The 17669-nt window shown below is 52.4% G+C and overlaps 1 protein-coding gene across 5 annotated transcripts in view; it reads right to left on the bottom strand.

The window, feature by feature from the left end:
• Positions 1 to 37: 37 nt before the first annotated feature.
• Positions 38 to 17669, bottom strand: part of TRIOBP (TRIO and F-actin binding protein) — a 36153-nt gene continuing 18521 nt past the window's right edge. For 3 of the 5 annotated variants that reach the window (XM_075123810.1, XM_075123816.1, XM_048833644.2), the window contains 13 exons: positions 16218 to 16274; positions 15673 to 15741; positions 15205 to 15294; positions 13263 to 13372; positions 11845 to 12403; positions 10946 to 11056; positions 6067 to 6214; positions 4360 to 4459; positions 3635 to 3794; positions 3250 to 3363; positions 2735 to 2821; positions 1569 to 1732; positions 38 to 759 (listed from right to left, as the gene is read on the bottom strand). In XM_075123810.1, coding sequence (XP_074979911.1) covers positions 1571 to 1732; positions 2735 to 2821; positions 3250 to 3363; positions 3635 to 3794; positions 4360 to 4459; positions 6067 to 6214; positions 10946 to 11056; positions 11845 to 12403; positions 13263 to 13372; positions 15205 to 15294; positions 15673 to 15741; positions 16218 to 16274 — 1767 coding nt within the window. In that variant the 3' untranslated portion in view covers positions 38 to 759; positions 1569 to 1570. Of the gene's footprint in view, positions 760 to 1568; positions 1733 to 2734; positions 2822 to 3249; positions 3364 to 3634; positions 3795 to 4359; positions 4460 to 6066; positions 6215 to 10945; positions 11057 to 11844; positions 12404 to 13262; positions 13373 to 15204; positions 15295 to 15672; positions 15742 to 16217; positions 16275 to 17373; positions 17589 to 17669 lie in introns of those variants that run through there. The other 2 variants (XM_048833636.2, XM_075123814.1) reach the window with 2 other exon arrangements.

Raw genomic sequence — 17669 nt, 5'->3', positions numbered from 1 at the left:
ACAACCTCCAATCCAATAATTATAATAGATTCCCCTCTGATAGCTGAAGATTTTATTAAGTCAAACTATTAACGGTGTGGAAGGGCAGTTGCCGCCTTCATTGTTTGGCTCCGGCGAATGCAGCAGTGGCGCGTGTAGAGTCCCCCTGCTTCTACACCTCCAAAACCTCCAGGGGACTGACCTTGCCCTGGGACAGACACATGGCCCATGGGTACCGAAACCTGCCTTCGATACAGTCCACAGAGTGAGAGCACAGTCCCCAACAGCTTGAGCACGCTCTGTCCAACATCTCCTCGTCCAGGGGAACGTGTGCAGGACATTGGTTCTCTTGTATGGCTAGCCACAGTCTGTCTCATGGTGCATGGTCCTTCCAGCACATCCAAGTAGGCTGGAGGAGCAGGGAGATAAGAGGGGAGAAGGCCACTCGCGACCCCATAGATGCACCCCAAAAGGAGCACTTGAGGCAGGAGCAACAGCTGTGTTTCTTCTGTCTTCAGCTGCTGGTTAAAAAGATACTGTAGATTTAAAATGTTCCCCACCCACAAAACAAAAAAGTGAAGTATCTATAAAATATATCTTTTCACATATAAAATCCTGAAGAAGGTGCACGTAGGAGCCAGTCCAAACGATGTGCTCAGATACGCAGGCGCATGGGATGGGGATTGGTGAAAGACATGGGAGCTGGTTTCCTTGAGGGGGTGTTAATGGATGGGATGCAGCCACCCGCTCCCCACAAGTGAGGAATCGAGCAAAACAAACCTAAGGAGGAAATAAAGAGTCACGGCAAATGGAACTCTGGGGCTTCCCCAAATCCAGGAGAACGTCGTTTGTACCCGGAGATGCCAGCTAGTGACACTGCTTGTACTGCAGCTGTGCGGGCCCAGATCAATTCAGATCCCCTGTTGGGCACGGATAGGTCAGGGACTCCTCCCACATGTGCATTTGGTCCCTCTCTCTGTGCAGCGGCCATGCAGGCAACACTCCCCCAACCACAGGAGGGGTGACAACCACTCAGGGGTTACTGTATCCTCTCCTCACGCCCCACATCACCCATAAATAAGCGGGAGCAGGGCCTAGACAGCAGGGTTCCCCGGTGCTGAGAGGTCTCAGCCTCCACAAGGGAGGCATGAGCAGGAAGAGAAACCACAAAGAGGGAAAAATTTCCACTCGATTGGATCCAGCAAGCATCAAACAGGCGATCCTGACTCACAGCCGAGCCGACATGACCCAGCAAGCGGAGCAGGCCCCCACATCCACTCCCTCTCCTCTGCCTTCACCTGCCTCCCGCCCCCTTCTTTACAGTGCCCTTGTCAGGAGAGGCCCAGAGCATCTCAGTGCAGGGCGAGCATTTGGCTGAGTGGGAACAACTCTGGCCAGACTTAAAGGGCTCGAGCAACAACAGAGCCCATGCCTAGGGTCCCACTACAAGGCCAGTCCTTCCTCGCCCTAGAGTGCCCTGGAGGAACTGCAACTCCCTCTGTGCTCTGGCCCCATAAGCTGCCCTCATCCCTGCTGTGGGCAGGCTTGTGCCAACCCCACAGTGCAGCTCGCGGCCCTTGGCTGCTCACCTCTACTCGCTGATGCTATTGCGCAGCGTCTCCTTCTCCTGCAGCGCTGCCATGGCCAGGCGCAGGTGTTCCTTCAGCTGCTCCATTTCCCGTTCCGAGCGCAGCTTGACGTGGTTCAGCTCTGCATAGACGTCCTGGTACTTCCCTGAAGCAAATCTCCTATCCTGCAGCGGAAGGCGAGGAGTCACCACCCAGCTTCTGGTATTCATTCTGGGGCGGGCAGCCCCCACCAGGAGGAAAGCCAGGGAGAGCAAGACCTAGGTGTCAATCTGAGCCTCAGCCAGGAAAGCAGTGGGAGCCCAGTAGAGACTCGCACAAGAGGGGACATCCACAGAGTTCAATTCTGACTGGCTGTTCCAAGGCAGGCGGAGGGGAACAAGAGGCCGGGCGGCTATAGAGCAACAAGTCATTGCGGACCGGTAGGGCTGGTTTCTGGAAGCTATTCAGCGACAGGTGGATTAAGAGTTGGGGGCTAGGGGAGTAGACAGCTGTCTATGGCCACCAGGAAGAGGAGCCTCTGCAGGGGTGCGTGACTAAGAGCAACGGGAAATTTGCTGGATCTCTGGAAGGTTCCCCTAATGGCAAGAGCCAGTCAGTTGTGAAAGTCTCCTAAGGCAGGAAGTGGTGGAAGCCACCTCGTTTGGGCCATTTAGAACAGAAGCCAACAGAGCAATGGCGAATATACTGCATGTAGCAAGCCCACCCTGGCCAGGGGAAGGAGCATTAGGACCCTCAGTAGAGGTCGCCCTTCTCTAATGGGAACACTGTGTTGAGGGAGATGGGGAGAATACTGGTGAGGAGGCCTGGACGCGGGTGGGCCGACGTACAGTCAAGGAGGCGGAAGGAAGGCAAACAAATTGGAGTTCTATCCAGATTTCACTGTTTTTTTCCCCCACCTAGAAGGGCTCCCAACACTGGGTGCGTGCACCCCCAGCCCCTCCCACTGCTCTGAGGGTTAATGACCAAAAGCGGCAGGAAACCAAAGTGAATCCAACAGAAACAGGAGACCCAAACCACTCCTGCTCAGCATTCATCCTCTGTATGATTTCCCAGGTCCTTGCTTTCCCCCATCATTTTCCTGCCTCCAACTTAAGTGAGATCTTCACATCCCACCCCTTGATAAACGAGCCCCCGGGAAGGAGAGAATAGCTCCCAGGAAATGGTACCTTTTGCATCATCTGGAGCTCATCTTTAAGACACTGAACCTCTTTCTTCAGGTACCGGAGTTCATTCTCCTTCACTCGAAGCAGCACCTGTGAGGAGGAGGAGGAGGAGAAGAGAGACTCCAGGGATCAAGCTGAGAGATATGGCATCAGTGCAGGGCAGAAGGGTGTGTTGGAGGAGGTGGGGAAGGAAGAGCCAGGAGCACAAGGCCAGGAAGTGCTGCAGATCTAGAACGAGACGCAGTGGCAGAGCTGTGCAGGGGAAGTTTGTGTAGCAACTTCCTGCACTGCAGCTTGTGCCATCAGCTCCTCTGCTTCATGGGAGTTTGTGCCCCCTGAAGGTGTCAGACTGGCATGAGTCCACTGCACACCTTGCTGCTCTTCTCTCATAGTCCCACAGAGCCAGCACTGCAGGGTAGGCGGCGGGGTTGAACGTCAGGCGTCCAGTGCACCCCATTGACAGCCACGCCTGCTGCAGAAGTGGGTCAGCAGCACATAGCACCAGCAGGCCTCTTTACCTCGAGCTCACAGGAGCTCCTCTCGCCGTTGTGCAAGGCCCCGTCCCCTGTGCCCTGCGCGGTGATGAAGGTCCGTAACCTCTGGATCTCCTCCGACAGGCACGTCTGCAGCTCCTGCAGATCAGAGCAGATTCATCAGGGGAGTGCGCATGCACCCACAAACCAGAGTCCACAGGCAGGTGAGAGCCAGCCAGGCCCATACTGCTCCCTCCTCAGATACTCTCCCCCTCCCTCAACCCCAGCTTAAAGGGCCTCATCTCCTGATTCGCTTTGGACAGCACAGCTCATTTGTGAAGGGTTTTCTGGCTCTGGAGGGAACATGCCCCTGGGACCTTCCAGCATGCCATGCAGAAGGCTCAGCCTTCTGGGCAAGCGTCTTTCTTGCCTGGTTCTGCCGGAGCAGCTCCTTCCCCTCCTGCTGGCAGCGCTGCAGCATCTGCTCCCGCTCTTCTGCTTTCTCTGTGAGGTTGCCGATTTCCAGGCACTTCTGGGAGTATTGCTCGGAGAGAACCTGCAGCTCCCGCTTCAGAGAGTCCACATCCGACCTGCCACAGCCGCTCAGAACATTACTTCAGAGAAGCAGGGTGCCCCTGTCCCCCTCCCAGGGCCCACTTTTGCACAAACACTGCTCTCCACCCCGGCTGTGGACACCACTCTCTGCCCCTGCCCACACTCCCATGGCCATCACCGTTACTCAGAAGGGTCCCCTCCCCTGAGCAGCTGGTAATCAGAGCAGGGGAACCCACTGAAGCCGGGAGAGGAAAGAAGCGAAGAATCTAATGGGAGAAAGCAGGGAGCACGGTAGCCTTTTCAGGTCTAGTGGAGATGGGATATCCTGCTCTCACATACACGGTTAGCATCTCAGGCCATCGCATCCCCACTACCCTTCCCTGGAAGCAGTGCTAGGAGGCAGGCTGGAAGCTAATGCTGGCTCTCCGGAAGGCCAAGAGGGGTGGAATATAAAACTCCACCCTTCAGCCCAATTTTGAAGGAAACAGCACCCCTCCAACTCGCCCCACTGGGCGAGAGCTACCGAAAAGTGACCTAGCAAGCCCGGAGCCTGGCCTGGGCAGGGGACAGGGCGGAAGGGACTGTGCAGAGACTCCTTACTGGTGCTGTCTCCGGAGGGCCTCCGAGCCTGACCCGCTCTGCTGGAAACTGCGTGTCCTGCCCAGCTCCTCCTTGTGCACCTTCTTCAGCGCTTCAATTGCTTGGGAGGAGGAGACAAGGAGATGGGGAGTTAAGTGTCCCGGGAGACTTGGCCACTCGCCAGCTTGGCAGAGGGGGGCAGCGGGAACTGAACAAGGGGAGTTCCTGAGGACTCCCTCCCATCTACCACCAGAAACCCCAGCTCCAGGAATGGCTCAGAATTTCCCTCTGCCTCCACTCTGTCCCGGGCATCTTCCCCAGGGCTAACTCCTACCATGCCAAGCCACAGCAGGCAGCCCCAAGCACTGCTCATGGGCGATGCGACCGTCTGAAGCTTCCTGCTGCAGGGTCCGTGCAGAGACTCCCCTCTCTTAGCTGTAGTAAGGCCAATTCCCAACATGGACACACAGGGGGTGGGGAAGAAAGGAGCTTCCGGGTCAGGTCTTGCTTGTTAAAAAGGGAATCGCTCAGTGGGGGAGGGATAGCTCAGTGGTTTGAGCATTGGCCTGCTAAACCCAGGGTTGTGAGTTCAAACCTTGAGGGGGCAAGTTATGGATCTGCGGCAAAAACTGGGGATTGGTCCCCCTTTGAGCAGGGGGTTGGACTAGATGACCGAGGTCCCTTCCAACCCTGATATTCTATGAATCCCATCTCATACCCAGGGGACAGGGGTTAAGGGCACAGGGAGAGAAATCCAGTGTGCATGGGGCACTCAGCCACATGGGCATCTATTTGGCCAACAGTGGGGGGGGGGGGGGGGGGAAGAGGAGAGAAGGAGATGGACACAGTCTTGACAGCCTCAGCGAGTGGAGCTGCTCACTCGCCACCTCCCTTATCCAAGGAGGAGGGTATGGGGAGGGGGTTTTCCAGTCTTACTTCTGAGCCCATTAAAGGGAGGGCAGCCACTCATAATCCTGTTCATACAGAGATAGTTAGCAGCATGGGGCTACATACACAGCATAGGCTCCTTGGAGTTTCAGGGCCAAGGAGGCCACAGAGAACACGACAGACAAGGAGAGGGCAGTTAGTCCCAGTGTGTTTGACCCATCTGTCTTTTCATAGAAATCTCGTTAGCTCAGATTTGGATCTCAGCCAGCGACCATCCCACTGCACAGCCTAAAGGGGAACGGCTGCATCAAGAAGCAGAAATGACTGCTAAAGTAACGCAGAGGCCCCAGCCAAGATCAGGCCCTATTGTGCTAGGTGCTGTACATACACAGAGAGCGCCCCTGCATCAAAGAGGTTATAAAGGTCAGGGGAGGACCAAAACCTGGGAGGGGAAGTGACTTGCCCAAGGTCACCGGCAGAGCTGCGATTAGAACAAAAGTCTCTCAACTCTCAGAGCAACGTCTTAGCTCCTGGACTACACTGCTTCCCTGCAGCACCACCGCCCGACCTTGTGCTTTACAGACATGGCCTGGCCCAGACAGGCTGCCACCTATTGAGGCCAGCAGGAGCAGAGGGTGCTCAGCACCTTGGAGGCTCACCCTTCTGGGACACATCTTAGCTTAGAGAGACCCAAGAGACATTCCAGGGAAGGGAGCGATGAGGGATTCCAGGGGAGGTGGCAAGCGGACTCCAAGGAAAGTTTGAAAGAGGAGAAGGGGACAAGGGGCAGCAGGTAGCCATCTACCCAACGTCTAGAGGCACTCGGATTCTCGCTGCTACCTGCAGCTGTGGCCGCAGCCTCCTCAGCCAGGAGCCGCTCCTTCTCCAGCCGCAGCCGCTCCAGCTCCCGCTGATGGTGCCGCTGGAGCTCAGTCATGACCTGCTGGTGAAGAGATTCCATCTCTGCCAAGCTGCGCTCACATGCCTCCTGCCACGCAGAAGAGGGGAGAAAGAAAAACAGGTGAAGGGGAGTGGGACGGAGAGATTCAGTAAGATACCGTACGACTGGGCTGGCATTTGCTGTGCACTGTAGGTGTGAACTCCACTCAGGCCTACCACCAACACTGAATCAGAGAGGGGAGGTGAATACCTGCCAGGATAAAATACCCTCAAGAAGGAGGAAAGTGTCTTATTAAGAGGATAAAGATGTTAAATACAGCTTTTCATCCTTAGATCTCGAAGTGCTTGACTAAAGTATCATCATCCCCCATTTCTCATATGGGGAAACTGAGGCACAGGCAGGGGAAGTGACTTGCCCACAGTCACCCAGCAGATGAGTGGCAGAGCAAGGAATAAAGCCTAGGTCTCCCAAGTCTCAGTCCAGTGCTCTATGCAGTAGGCCACACTGCCTGATGCAGCAAAGTGCCTGGCTTTAGGGCAGGGATAAAGCTAACTATTGAAAGCTGAGCTGCCTCTTAAGGAAAATGAAACCAACCGCACCCCCGCTTCAACACGGCCATGTGCCGTTAAAGTCCCTCCCCAAAGAGAGTGGATCCTCAAAGCAGATGAGCAGACATTTACAATATGATCTTCTGCCTTTTACAAGTCTGATGTGCGGGGGGACTTAACACAGACTTTAAAATAGCCTCACTGGCACTGGAGTTGGCACTCACTGAAATTAAGTTCACGCCTTTGAGCTACTGTTGCAGGCTCTCTGCAAATTCAAGCAGAGTTGCTGCATCAGTGCAGAATAGTCATTTTTGAAGGTTTTCTTTTAAACCATAACTAGAGAATCTCTTTTAGAAGAGTCCTTCAGAGACTCAGCTGACAGTCAAGAGGCCAGCCTGCTTCTCCTCCATAGTCCTTCGCCCGCTGCCTCCTCCACTCCCTAAACCCAAAGCAGCACACATACCACACTTTGGGAAACGCTCCTCCCACCGAGATAGAGCGCTGCATCCTGGGACCTGTAGTCTGCAGCTGGCACTAGAACAAGGGCAGTAGCTCTTTGAGCCCCTTTGAGTTAATGCAACCCATTGACTCCAGGCAAATTATCAACATAATCCTCAGTGGGGTAAAATGTGGGTGCCCTGTGATTTGCCCAGAAATTGGCTATCAAACATTGACAGGTTAACGGGAAGGAGACAGAAAGCCATCCTGTAGGGAAGGGGCAGTTTGGACTCAGAAGTTACAAAATATCTCATCAAGGGCTGATGAGGGAAGTGGATTACTTGCTATATTTACCACGTGAACTGTGGCTCGCAATATTGACCAGGCTCACAGGGCTGCTTCTAACCTGCTGTATTAGTTGCCACACACAGTGTGGGCTTTTTCTGTGGCAAGTATAACAGATCATTTGCAATAATCCAGCAACATGGAGATCTTTATTAGCAGCCAAAAAGACAAGAAGGTACGTGACTGGGTCATTTCAATGGGATCTCCTCTTTTATTTTACATGAGTAACTGGCATTACATTAGCATGGTAAAATTAGGGCCAGATTCTGAGCAGCACTCAATGAGTTCTGGGTCTGGTTCTGTTCAATATCTTCATTAATGAATTAGATAATGGCATAGAGACAAAGAAAATAACAGAAAGGCACTAGCTGTCGCCTTCAGCCCCCAACTAAAACCTCTCCAGCGCATCATCAAAGATCTACAACCTATCCTGAAAGACAATCCCTCGCTCTCACAGATCTTGGGAGACAGACCAGTCCTCGCTTACAGACAGCACCAAAACCTGAAGCAAATACTCTCCAACAACGCCACACCACACAACAAAAACACTAACCCAAGAACCTATCCTTGCAACAAAGCCTGATACCAATTCTGTCCACATATTTATTCAAGTGACACAATCATAGGACCTAAGCACATCAGCCACGCAATCAGGGGCTCGTTCATCTGCACATCTACCAATGTGAGATATGTCATCATGTGCCAGCAATGCCCCTCTGCCATATATATTGGCCAAACCGGACAGTCTCTACGCAAAAGAATAAATGGACACAAATCTGACATCAGGAATCATAACATTCGAAAACCAGTAGAACACTTCAACCTCTCTAGTCACTCAGTAACAGACTTAAAGGTGGCAATTTTGCAACAGAAAAGCTTCAAGAACAGACTCCAACGAGAAACTGCTGAACTAGAATTAATTTGCAAACTAGATACTATTAACTTGGGCTTGAATAGAGACTGGGAGTGGCTGGGTCATTACACATATTGAATCTATTTCCCCATGTTAAGTATCCTCACACCTTCTTGTCAACTGTTTGAAATGGGCCATCTTGACTATCACTCCAAAAGTTTTTTTTTCTCCCGCTGATAATAGCTCATCTTAATTAATTAGCCTTAGAGTTGGTATGGCAACTTCCATCTTTTCCTGTTCTCTATATGTATATATATCTTCTTACTATATGTTCCATTCTATGCATCTGATGAAGTGGGCTGTAGCCCACGAAAGCTTATGCTCAATAAAATTTGTTAGTCTCTAAGGTGCCACAAGTACTCCTGTTCTTATAAAGTTCATGGATGATTCCAAGCTGGGAGGGGTTGCAAGTGTTTTGGAGGACAGGATTAAATTTCAAAATGATCTGGAGAAATGGTCTGAAGTAAATAGGATGAAATTCAATAAGGACAAATGCAAAGTACTCCACTTATGAAGGAACAGTGAGTTCCCCACATACAAAATGGGAAGGAGTACTGCGGAAAGGGATCTGGGAGGTCATAGTGGATCACAAGGAAAATATGAGTCAAGAGTGTAATGCTGTTGCAAAAAAAGCAAACATCATTCTCAGAAATATTAGTAGGAGAGTTGTAAGCAAGACACGAGACATTATCCTTCTGCTCTGCTCTGCGCTGATCAGGCCTCAGCTGGAGTATTGTGTCCAGTTCTGGGCACCACATTTCAGGAAAGATGTGGACAAATTGGAGAGAGTCCAGAGAAGAGCAACTAAAAGGATTAATGGTCTAGAAAACATGATTTATGAGGGAAGATTGAAAAAAATGGGTTTTTTTAGTCTGGAAAAGAGAAGACTGAGAGGGGCCATGATAACAGTTTTCAAGTACATAAAGGGCTGTTACAAGGAAGAGGAAGAAAAATTGTTCTCGTTAACCTCTAAGACCATTGCTGCTTGTCCTATCCTTAAATTGCAGCAAGGGCAGTTTAGGTTGGACACTAGGAAAAACTTCCTAACTGTCGGGGTAGTTAAGCACTGGAATAAATTGCCTAGGGAGGTTGTAGAATCTCCATCATTGGAGGTTTTTAAGAGCAGGTTAAACACACACCTGTCAGGGATGGGCTAGATAATACTTAGTTCTGACATGAGTGCAGGGGACTGGACTAGACCTCTTGAGGTCCCTTGCAGTCCTAGGATTCTATCCCCCTTAATACCCACTGAAACCAATGAGAGGTTCAGAGCCTTGCAGGATTAGGCCCTTACACCCTTTTCTTCCACTGAATGGGCTCTGCTCATAACCACAGAGATCAAAAAGTGGAGTGCAATCAACGCAGTGCCTCATTATTTTTTTGTGATTTGAGGCAACTCGATCGGTTGCATCATCAGGATTATCCCCAAGGACCTGTTATCCAACACGCTTCCCAACTGGAGTTAAGACTTGACTGCTTTACATAAGCAACCTCTGTTCCTGAGCTGGCTGACCTCAATTACAAGAGCCTGCTGATTGGCTCCTGGGGGCATATGGCTGATGAGTGGCACACCGGGTTTTAGTCTTGGCTATAGCCCGACATATCGGTTCATGCCCAAATAAAATCAAAGACAGTTACCGCTCAGAATGGAGAGAAATTCGTGTGTTTGAACCAAACCACGCTCTATTTAAAGAGACTGAAGAGCTGTTTACACTCAGAAAGCAGGAGCCTGCTACAACATGGTTCCTCCTGTCCCAGGTGAAATGCAGGATGGTCTCATAACTTAAAACGGGAATAACCTAGGTTTGAGCAGAGTCCTCAGCTTGTGTCCTCCAAGGCTTCCATGGTGTAACCATGCCCCAAACTACACATAAGAACAGCCATACTGGGTCAGACCAAAGGTCCATCTTGCCCAGTATCCTGTCTTCCGACAGTGGCCATTGCCAGGTGCCCCAGAGGGAGTGAACAGAACAGGCAAACATCAAGTGATTTATCTCCTGTCGCTCATTCCCAGGTTCTGGCAAACAGAGGCTAGGGACACCATCCCTGCCCAGCCTGGCTAAAGGCCATTGATGGCCCTATCCTCCATGAACTTATCTGTAATGTGCCTGGGACCCATCATCAGCTTGTTTCCACCTATGGAAAGCCTAATACACATTAACTTCCCTTCTCTCCAGCGAAGGGGCTCAGTCCCGAGGGGGCAGGTGGATGACTGAACCAAGCCTATCTCCCCAGCATTAACAGGAGTTCTGGTGGGCAAGTCCGAACCCTTCAAGCAACATAACCCTGCTTCAGTGGGAAGGGACAGCTCCATCAGATTCCACCCATCCTTTGCATGCATACTTGGGCACCCCCTTTAAGGACTGGCAGTGCCCATCAGCCACTATATAGTTAACACTGATTGCAGCTGGGCTCACTTTGGATTGCCATGGCAATGCTAGTCAATGCAATGCACACTCTGGCAATGCAGCCAGGGTAGGTGAATCTCCCACCTTCCCCCCAACCCTTGTCAGGACTGGAGTGGACTCAAAGGCAAAGTGGGGTTTCTGGCCCACTGCCACCACTGACCCTCACCTGGGAGATGAAGCCCTGGGGCATGTGGCGATCTCCATGGGATTTTCCTGTGTCACGAAGGCTCTCACCACGGGCACGCCAGGACTCCAGCTGTGCCCTCAGGGACTGGACCTGCACCAGGAAACCAGAACAACAGACTCAGCCATGAGAGGAAAAGCTCCGATTTGGAATGAAAAAGGTGTCTCTCAGCCAAACGAGTCTCAGCCAGGGGTTTGGGGGTGAGGGACAATCAAAGGAGACACTGGGCATCACAGCCAGTGTCCTTTATCCGGGGAAAGGGGTGGTCACCCAATGGGACAAACCCAGTGAAAGAGGCCCCAGCATATGAGCAGTGAGAAGAGGAGAGGAAGAGACTCCACCCCACCTCAAGACACACTAGGTGTAAGCCATGCTCGCCTCTAAAGGCGGAAAGGCTGGCAGTGCCTGGCGTAAAGGGTTCATTGCCATCCCCACGGAACTAGTGACACGCTCACTGCTGCCAGGGCTAAGTTGGTCGGGTTAAACCCCAGTTATGAAGGGCAGGGCAAGAGGTTTAGGTGTCCCTAGTGTAAACAGGCTCAACTCCATTTAAGTCAATGGCATTTCATCAATTTATACTAGGGCTGAATTTGGCCTGGGGGTCTCTGATATATGGACAAGCTGCTTCTCAAAGCAAGGGTCTATGAACCTGCTATGCAAGTTAGAAGTCTCCCGACCCAGAGGTGGCAAATGGTGCTGCTTTCCCTATCCATGGAGGGCCGGCAGCGGGAGCAGACGGTGTAACAAGGGCTTGCTGTGACCCCAGCACTTTGGCCTAGAGTCTTGCTGAGCCCCTGGCCCAAAGGGGCCTGGGAATAAGGAGAGTCCCTCTCCCAACCTGGGAAGGAGGAAATGGGGCCCCAAAGACAGACAGCTCCTACCTCTTTCTCCAGCGCCTCCCTCGTGTCTCCATGGCCCCCCTTGCTCTGGTTCAGCAGTGCTGTCAGGGGAAGGCGCTTAGGCTCCTTCAGGGGAAGCCGTTCCAGCTCCAGCCATTTCTTCTCAATCTCTTCACTCAGCCGACTACGCTGGTCCTCCGACAGGGAGGGCCCCAGAAGCTCCTGCTCACATGCCTTCCAGCAGAGGGCCCCTGCTGGGCCGTCGCCCTGCAGGACCCCGGTGTCGGGAGCCTCAAACCACTTCCGCCTCTCCGCAGAGCGGAGGGCCAGGTCCCGTTCCAGGTCCTCGTGCTTGGTGACTCGGTCAGAGATCCCCCTCAAACTGCCTCTCGTCCGCTGCAGGGACCCCTGATTCAAGGGGCCCTGCTGCAAGGGGGACAGCTCCACGTAGTCAAAGGTGTGGTGAGGCCCATCCACCTTCCGGTTACTGCCCTTGGAGATAACCTCCAACCCCAAGCCTGGCCACTGCTCCTCTGACCTGAGGGAGCCTTTCTGGGGGACGCAGCTGCGGAAGGAGTTTTCCTTATTGCAGTCAGATAGCCTGAAAATCAGAGCACAAAGGCATGAGAGAGAGAGAGAGAGAGACAGACAGACACACACACGAGGCTGCTGGAAGTCATGCAGGCAAGCATTGTGCAAACAGCCCATGCATACTCCTGCCGATGCACTGCAAGCCTAGCCTGCAGCCACACCCCTTGCAATTCCAGTCCTAGGAACCTCCAGAGCACAGCCAGCCTGTCACGCCAAACCTCCCAGTGGCTTTGCAATGGGAACAGACTTCCTGTAGAGTGGGGAGAACCAGACCCAGCTCCAGCGACACACATTTTGATCCGAGCTTGAGCTCCAGTCTCTAGAACAGAGCCCACCAGCTGTGCACTCTAGTGCCACCCCCTTACCCTAGTGGGACTCTTACATGCAAAAGGGGAGCAGGGAAAGAGAAAGGTAAATCCAGTCTTGGTGTTGTCGGTTTCCTTCAGACTCTCTGTTGCTGACCTGCAGTTGGTCAGGGGACTGGTGGTGAAATGATTGGAGGAAAAGAGTGGGTCACTGCAAAGCAGCCAGCCAGCCATCACTTCTCGACTCTTCAAAGGATCCTGGGAGACGTTTTCTGCCCTTGGGTCACCCAGCAGGACCCTGAGTACAAAGCCCCAGAGAGCTTCCTCCCACACTCACCCGCTGACATGGTAAGACTGGATACCCCCGTGATACCCTCACGAGTATTACTGCGGCAAGCAAGCATGACTGGCAAAGCATCTTCTCTCACGCCAAGGTGGGAGCGGAGGACGAGGAGACCTCTCCTGTCCCAGAAAGGATTGTCTGCTTGTGGCCAAGGTGCTGACACAGAGCCATGGATGGGGGTGTGTGGGGGGGAGGGCGGCGGCTTTCCCAGACAGACATACTTTGTGACATCCGGTGCACTGGCTGGGCGCACATTCTTCCTTAGTGCCTCGATCCAGTTCCGCCGGATCCCCGAGGTCATTGCTGACAGGGTGAAGGTGGCATCCTTTGTCTGAAAGAGAGAGACGCCAAAGGGGGCTCAGCCCACAACACGCAATGACACCCTCCCCACTGCCACAGTGCAGGATAATGGGCAACACCCACTCGCTCTCCAGACTGCAGGGCGCGCCATCAAGCAGAGCTGGGAGAAGCCTGTCTTTGATAGCCCAGAGTCAGAGGACAGCCACCAGTAGGGTCTTAACAGTCCTTCTCTGCTCTCCTGTCACACCAACAAAAGACAGGCCCTCAAAAGGCATAAGCGGAGGTTAATTCATCGCTTGGGCACTGCTAGACAGGTGCCAGTTAACAGGTCAGCTTCCAAGACATCCTCCGCCCCTGCAAAACCCCCCAGCTCCTCTGTCTCTGTTAAGGTTGTGTATGTCCATCTGCGCTCCCGGGGTGCTGGGGAGGTAGGTCCCCTGGGTGAAGTACAACGTAAGAACAGCCATACTAGGTCAGACCAAAGGTCCATCTAGCTCTGTATCCTGTCTTCTGACCGTGGCCAATGCCAGGTGCCCCTGAAGGAATGGGCAGAACAGGTAATCACTGAGTGATCCAGCCTGTCGCCCATTCCCAGCTTCCAGCAAACAGAGGCTAGGGACATAATCTGCCCATCCTGGCTAATAGCCAGTGATGGACCTATCCTCCATGAACTTATCTAGTTCTTTTTTGAACCCTGTTATAATCTTGGCCTTCACAACATCCTCTGGCAAGGAGTTCCACAGGTTGACTGTGTGTCGTGTGAAGAAATACTTTCTTTTGTTTTGTTTGTTCCCGCTATTAGGGTTTGCTCTCTCTTTTCTAAGACAGATTTCACAAGCAAGGTGAAATAACCTTTGGGGTTCGCCTGTCAGCAAAACAGTGAGCCTATGCTTAGGCTCCCTCCCTCTCCTTGCCCATGAGATACCATACCATCTGCTCCCTGCCATCCCTACAGAACACCGGGCAGAGTCTGCTGTTAAGCTAAGGTCCCTTGTAGTCATTTCATTACCAGGGAAGGTCAGCTAGAACTCCCAGCATGGCTCCATCCACCCCTACCCTGCAATATATCCCCCTCCTGCACTGATGTAGTGCCTTATAACCCCAAGCATCCTAGATCACATCAGAACCAAGCTACACACGCACAGCTCAATTTCTGCGCACAGAAATGAATTATTGGTATTACAGCAGCTCCTAGAGGCCCTGGCCTCATTGTGCCAGGTGCTGTACAGAGAACAAGATAGATTGTAAGATCTTCAGGGCAAGGACTAAGTACATTATGAGATACAACAGGTGGCTCAAACAGATAGATATGGGGATGGGGGAGAATACAAGGTAACAGAGCGGATTACAAATCAGTGGGATAAGCAGCTTGTGTGATGTGACATCAATCACAATAGAGGCAAGTTGATACTATTGATAGCAGGTGTACTGTTAACAATACATGGCAACAGTACCCAGCAGTTCTTCAGGACAGAAAGGGAATGAAGAAGAATCCCATCTCCAAGCAATTTCAGTGGGATAGCTGAAGGAAGCAAAAATCTAGTTATCCAAGCTGGAATTAGCCTAGGTCTCTTGGATTAACACTCCTGCTCTTGCCAGAATTGCCATGGAATCAGGGGCCACAAACCCTCAGGGTCCTGGCTGGCAATCTCATCTGAAAATGTCACACACAGTAGTAGCACAGCAGCTCTTTGCATTCTCCTGGAGGACTGCGTTCACTGAGAGGGGTGAGCGTTAGCCGCTTCCTGCAGACCTGGGTAACCTTGGAGGGCTCCCGTACAAGAACTGACCGGCCCTGACTCTGCTTAGCTCGCAAGCTCCAACAGGAGCCCAGTACAAGTTTGCATGGCTGCAGGTACTCACGTGTATCTGGAAGCCATAGTTGCGTTGCACGGCATATTCCGTCACTTCTGTGCAAGAGCGCAGGTCGATCTCACCATCCAGCTCATCGGCCTGAAACAAGCCCAAGACCACCAGTGGCTCCCCGAGCAAACCTCATGCCATCTCCCCAGTGCTGCCTGTATCCCAGCTGGAAGCATGAGATTCTCCTTACTTCCCATTCAGTCTATGCCCACTCAGAATATCTTTCCCATCCTTGCTGGAGCTGAGGTCCCATATTCTAGTCATTAATTTTTTTGATGCCTTTTCAGACCCAGGCACTGGAGAGGTTGCAGCTAAGCTATATAATAAGCTCTGCCACCTTTGCAGTCCCCTTCCACCAGGAGCAAAGCACGCTCCCCTCTGGGAAGGGCACAAGGCAGCTCCAGGATCACACCACCACCCTACCCCAAGGAAAGAACAAACAGGTCAAAGCGCATTCCCCATTCTTACCTCCTCAGCATTCGAGTCCCTATAATATCTCAGGCTCGAGTCTGTCAGCACAAACCAGTGTTTCTTCCACTGCCGACAGAACAGCGAAGGAGAGGGGAAGTAAACAGGAGAGACAGGGAGAAATGAACAGACTAGATTACCAACGAAATGTGTTGGAACAGGGGAGGGTATTCTGCTTACTGACTTTTCACCCCTCTTGCCCAGAAGGCAGCTTCCAAGTCCAACTGTCCCCTTCCTCCTCCAAAGATACCTCCCCCCACCCCCTTTCTATCAGTCAGCTGGGAGCGGACCAGCGAGAGGACGCTGATGGAACTGTATGATGGCGACTGGACTGCACACAGCAAATTAGGCACCTGAGCCAGGGAATTTCCTTGGCAGAGTTCAGCCACGATGGGGAGAGTCTAAGTCAGCAGCTCACCTCCACCTTCCCCAGCAAGGGATACAGTCACAATGGAGAAGGCAAGCCTCTGGGTACACAGGGGTCTTTGATAGGGACTGGGGAGGAGAGAGACCTCTGGGTGTCACACACCCACCATCCATCTTACCTCTCCCAGCTCATCCAGTATGGACATCCATCCCTTCTTGAAATTGAGGAGATCCGGCTGGAGACAGACAGAGAGCAGTGGGTTAACAACTGGGCTGGGACTGAGACTCGGCAGAGTTTGGTAGTCAGGAATGACACGGATTCCACAACTCCAGGTCGAGCAGTGACTGGAATGGAGCCCCGTGGTACAATGTGAGCAAGCAAGGACAGTCCAGCATCCCGTCCTCCAAACCCACATGGATTTAGGACCAAGTAGCAGAGGGGATGGCTCCTCATACAGTGACAGGCAGGTATTCCTGCCTGAGGAAGCCTGGGAAGGAGGGGTTAAAGAAGTAAAGGTAGGTATGCACCAGGGAAGTTTCCACAAGTTGCTTTGCTGACATTTATTCAGAGATTTTTTTTATATTCTCTCCCCCCGCCCCGCAAAAAACAGCTTGCATGGCCACTGAATCAGCTGAGTTTGGAAAGGAGTTGGTCACAAAACTACTGAAACCCATTCCAAATCCAGCGCTCCCCCAGAGCCTGGGGCCATGCTTTGACACCAACACCGAGCACTTAATAAAGGCAGGAACAGCTCCACATTATCAACCCTCATCCTGGCTGTGCATGAAGTAAATATCATTTCAGAGCAGATGGGGAAACACGCAATATTAAACGACTTGCCCAAGGCCACAGGACAAGTCAGAGCCAGTACTAGAATCCAGAAACTAATTTCTCTTTCTTAAATGCAGGAGTGTTTCTGTGCCATAAAACACCCCGACTGCTCCCCCAGCCTCCCTACTGCACGCAGCCATGTGTGAATACTATTCCAGCTCACCGACAGCCATGGGGGAGGTGCCGCCACCCTTTCCAAACCTCACCCTGCTGCTGCAGCATAACCAGTTCTTCCTCCCATTTCAGGGCTGGAACTGGGAACAGCTGATGCAGGGCAATTGCTCTTCCTTGCTCTACCAAACCCATCCCTCCTTGAACACCATGAACTTCAGGGGAGCTACATCAGAGATGAATTCGGCTCAGTTGCTGAGTTCTCAAGGCCAGTCTCTCTTACCGCCTCCCTCCACCACACACATGCTCCTCCTGCCCCATTCAAGCCCCAGCAACTAAACTTGGTCAGCCAGCAGTGGCGAGAGGGGGAAGAGGAAATATTAGAGCTGTACCTGAGTGTCAGCTGTACCACATTTGCCAGCCTGGGGCAGGCTGCTGCTGAGTATCCCTAACTGCCACATGCTCCACCCAGGAAGGGGCTGGTGCGGGGAGCAGCTCCGCCACGGGGTGGGTACTTAGCACTCCAAGAGCTTCTGATTAATCCAGGAAACATCCACCTGGTGCCAGCTGGCCACATAAGCCCAGATCTCTCGCGGCCCAACTGGGTGAAGCTTTCTCCCGTTTCATCTCCCAAGGCTGAGCTCTTAGGTTACACCCAAGGTTACAGCAGGCAGCAGCAGAGTGTCAG

This window comes from Caretta caretta, chromosome 1 (genome assembly GCF_965140235.1).
Source record: "Caretta caretta isolate rCarCar2 chromosome 1, rCarCar1.hap1, whole genome shotgun sequence".
NCBI lineage: Eukaryota > Metazoa > Chordata > Testudines > Cheloniidae > Caretta > Caretta caretta.
The sequence above is the reverse complement of the archived record's forward strand: the minus strand, read 5'-3'. Positions and strand labels throughout refer to the sequence as shown.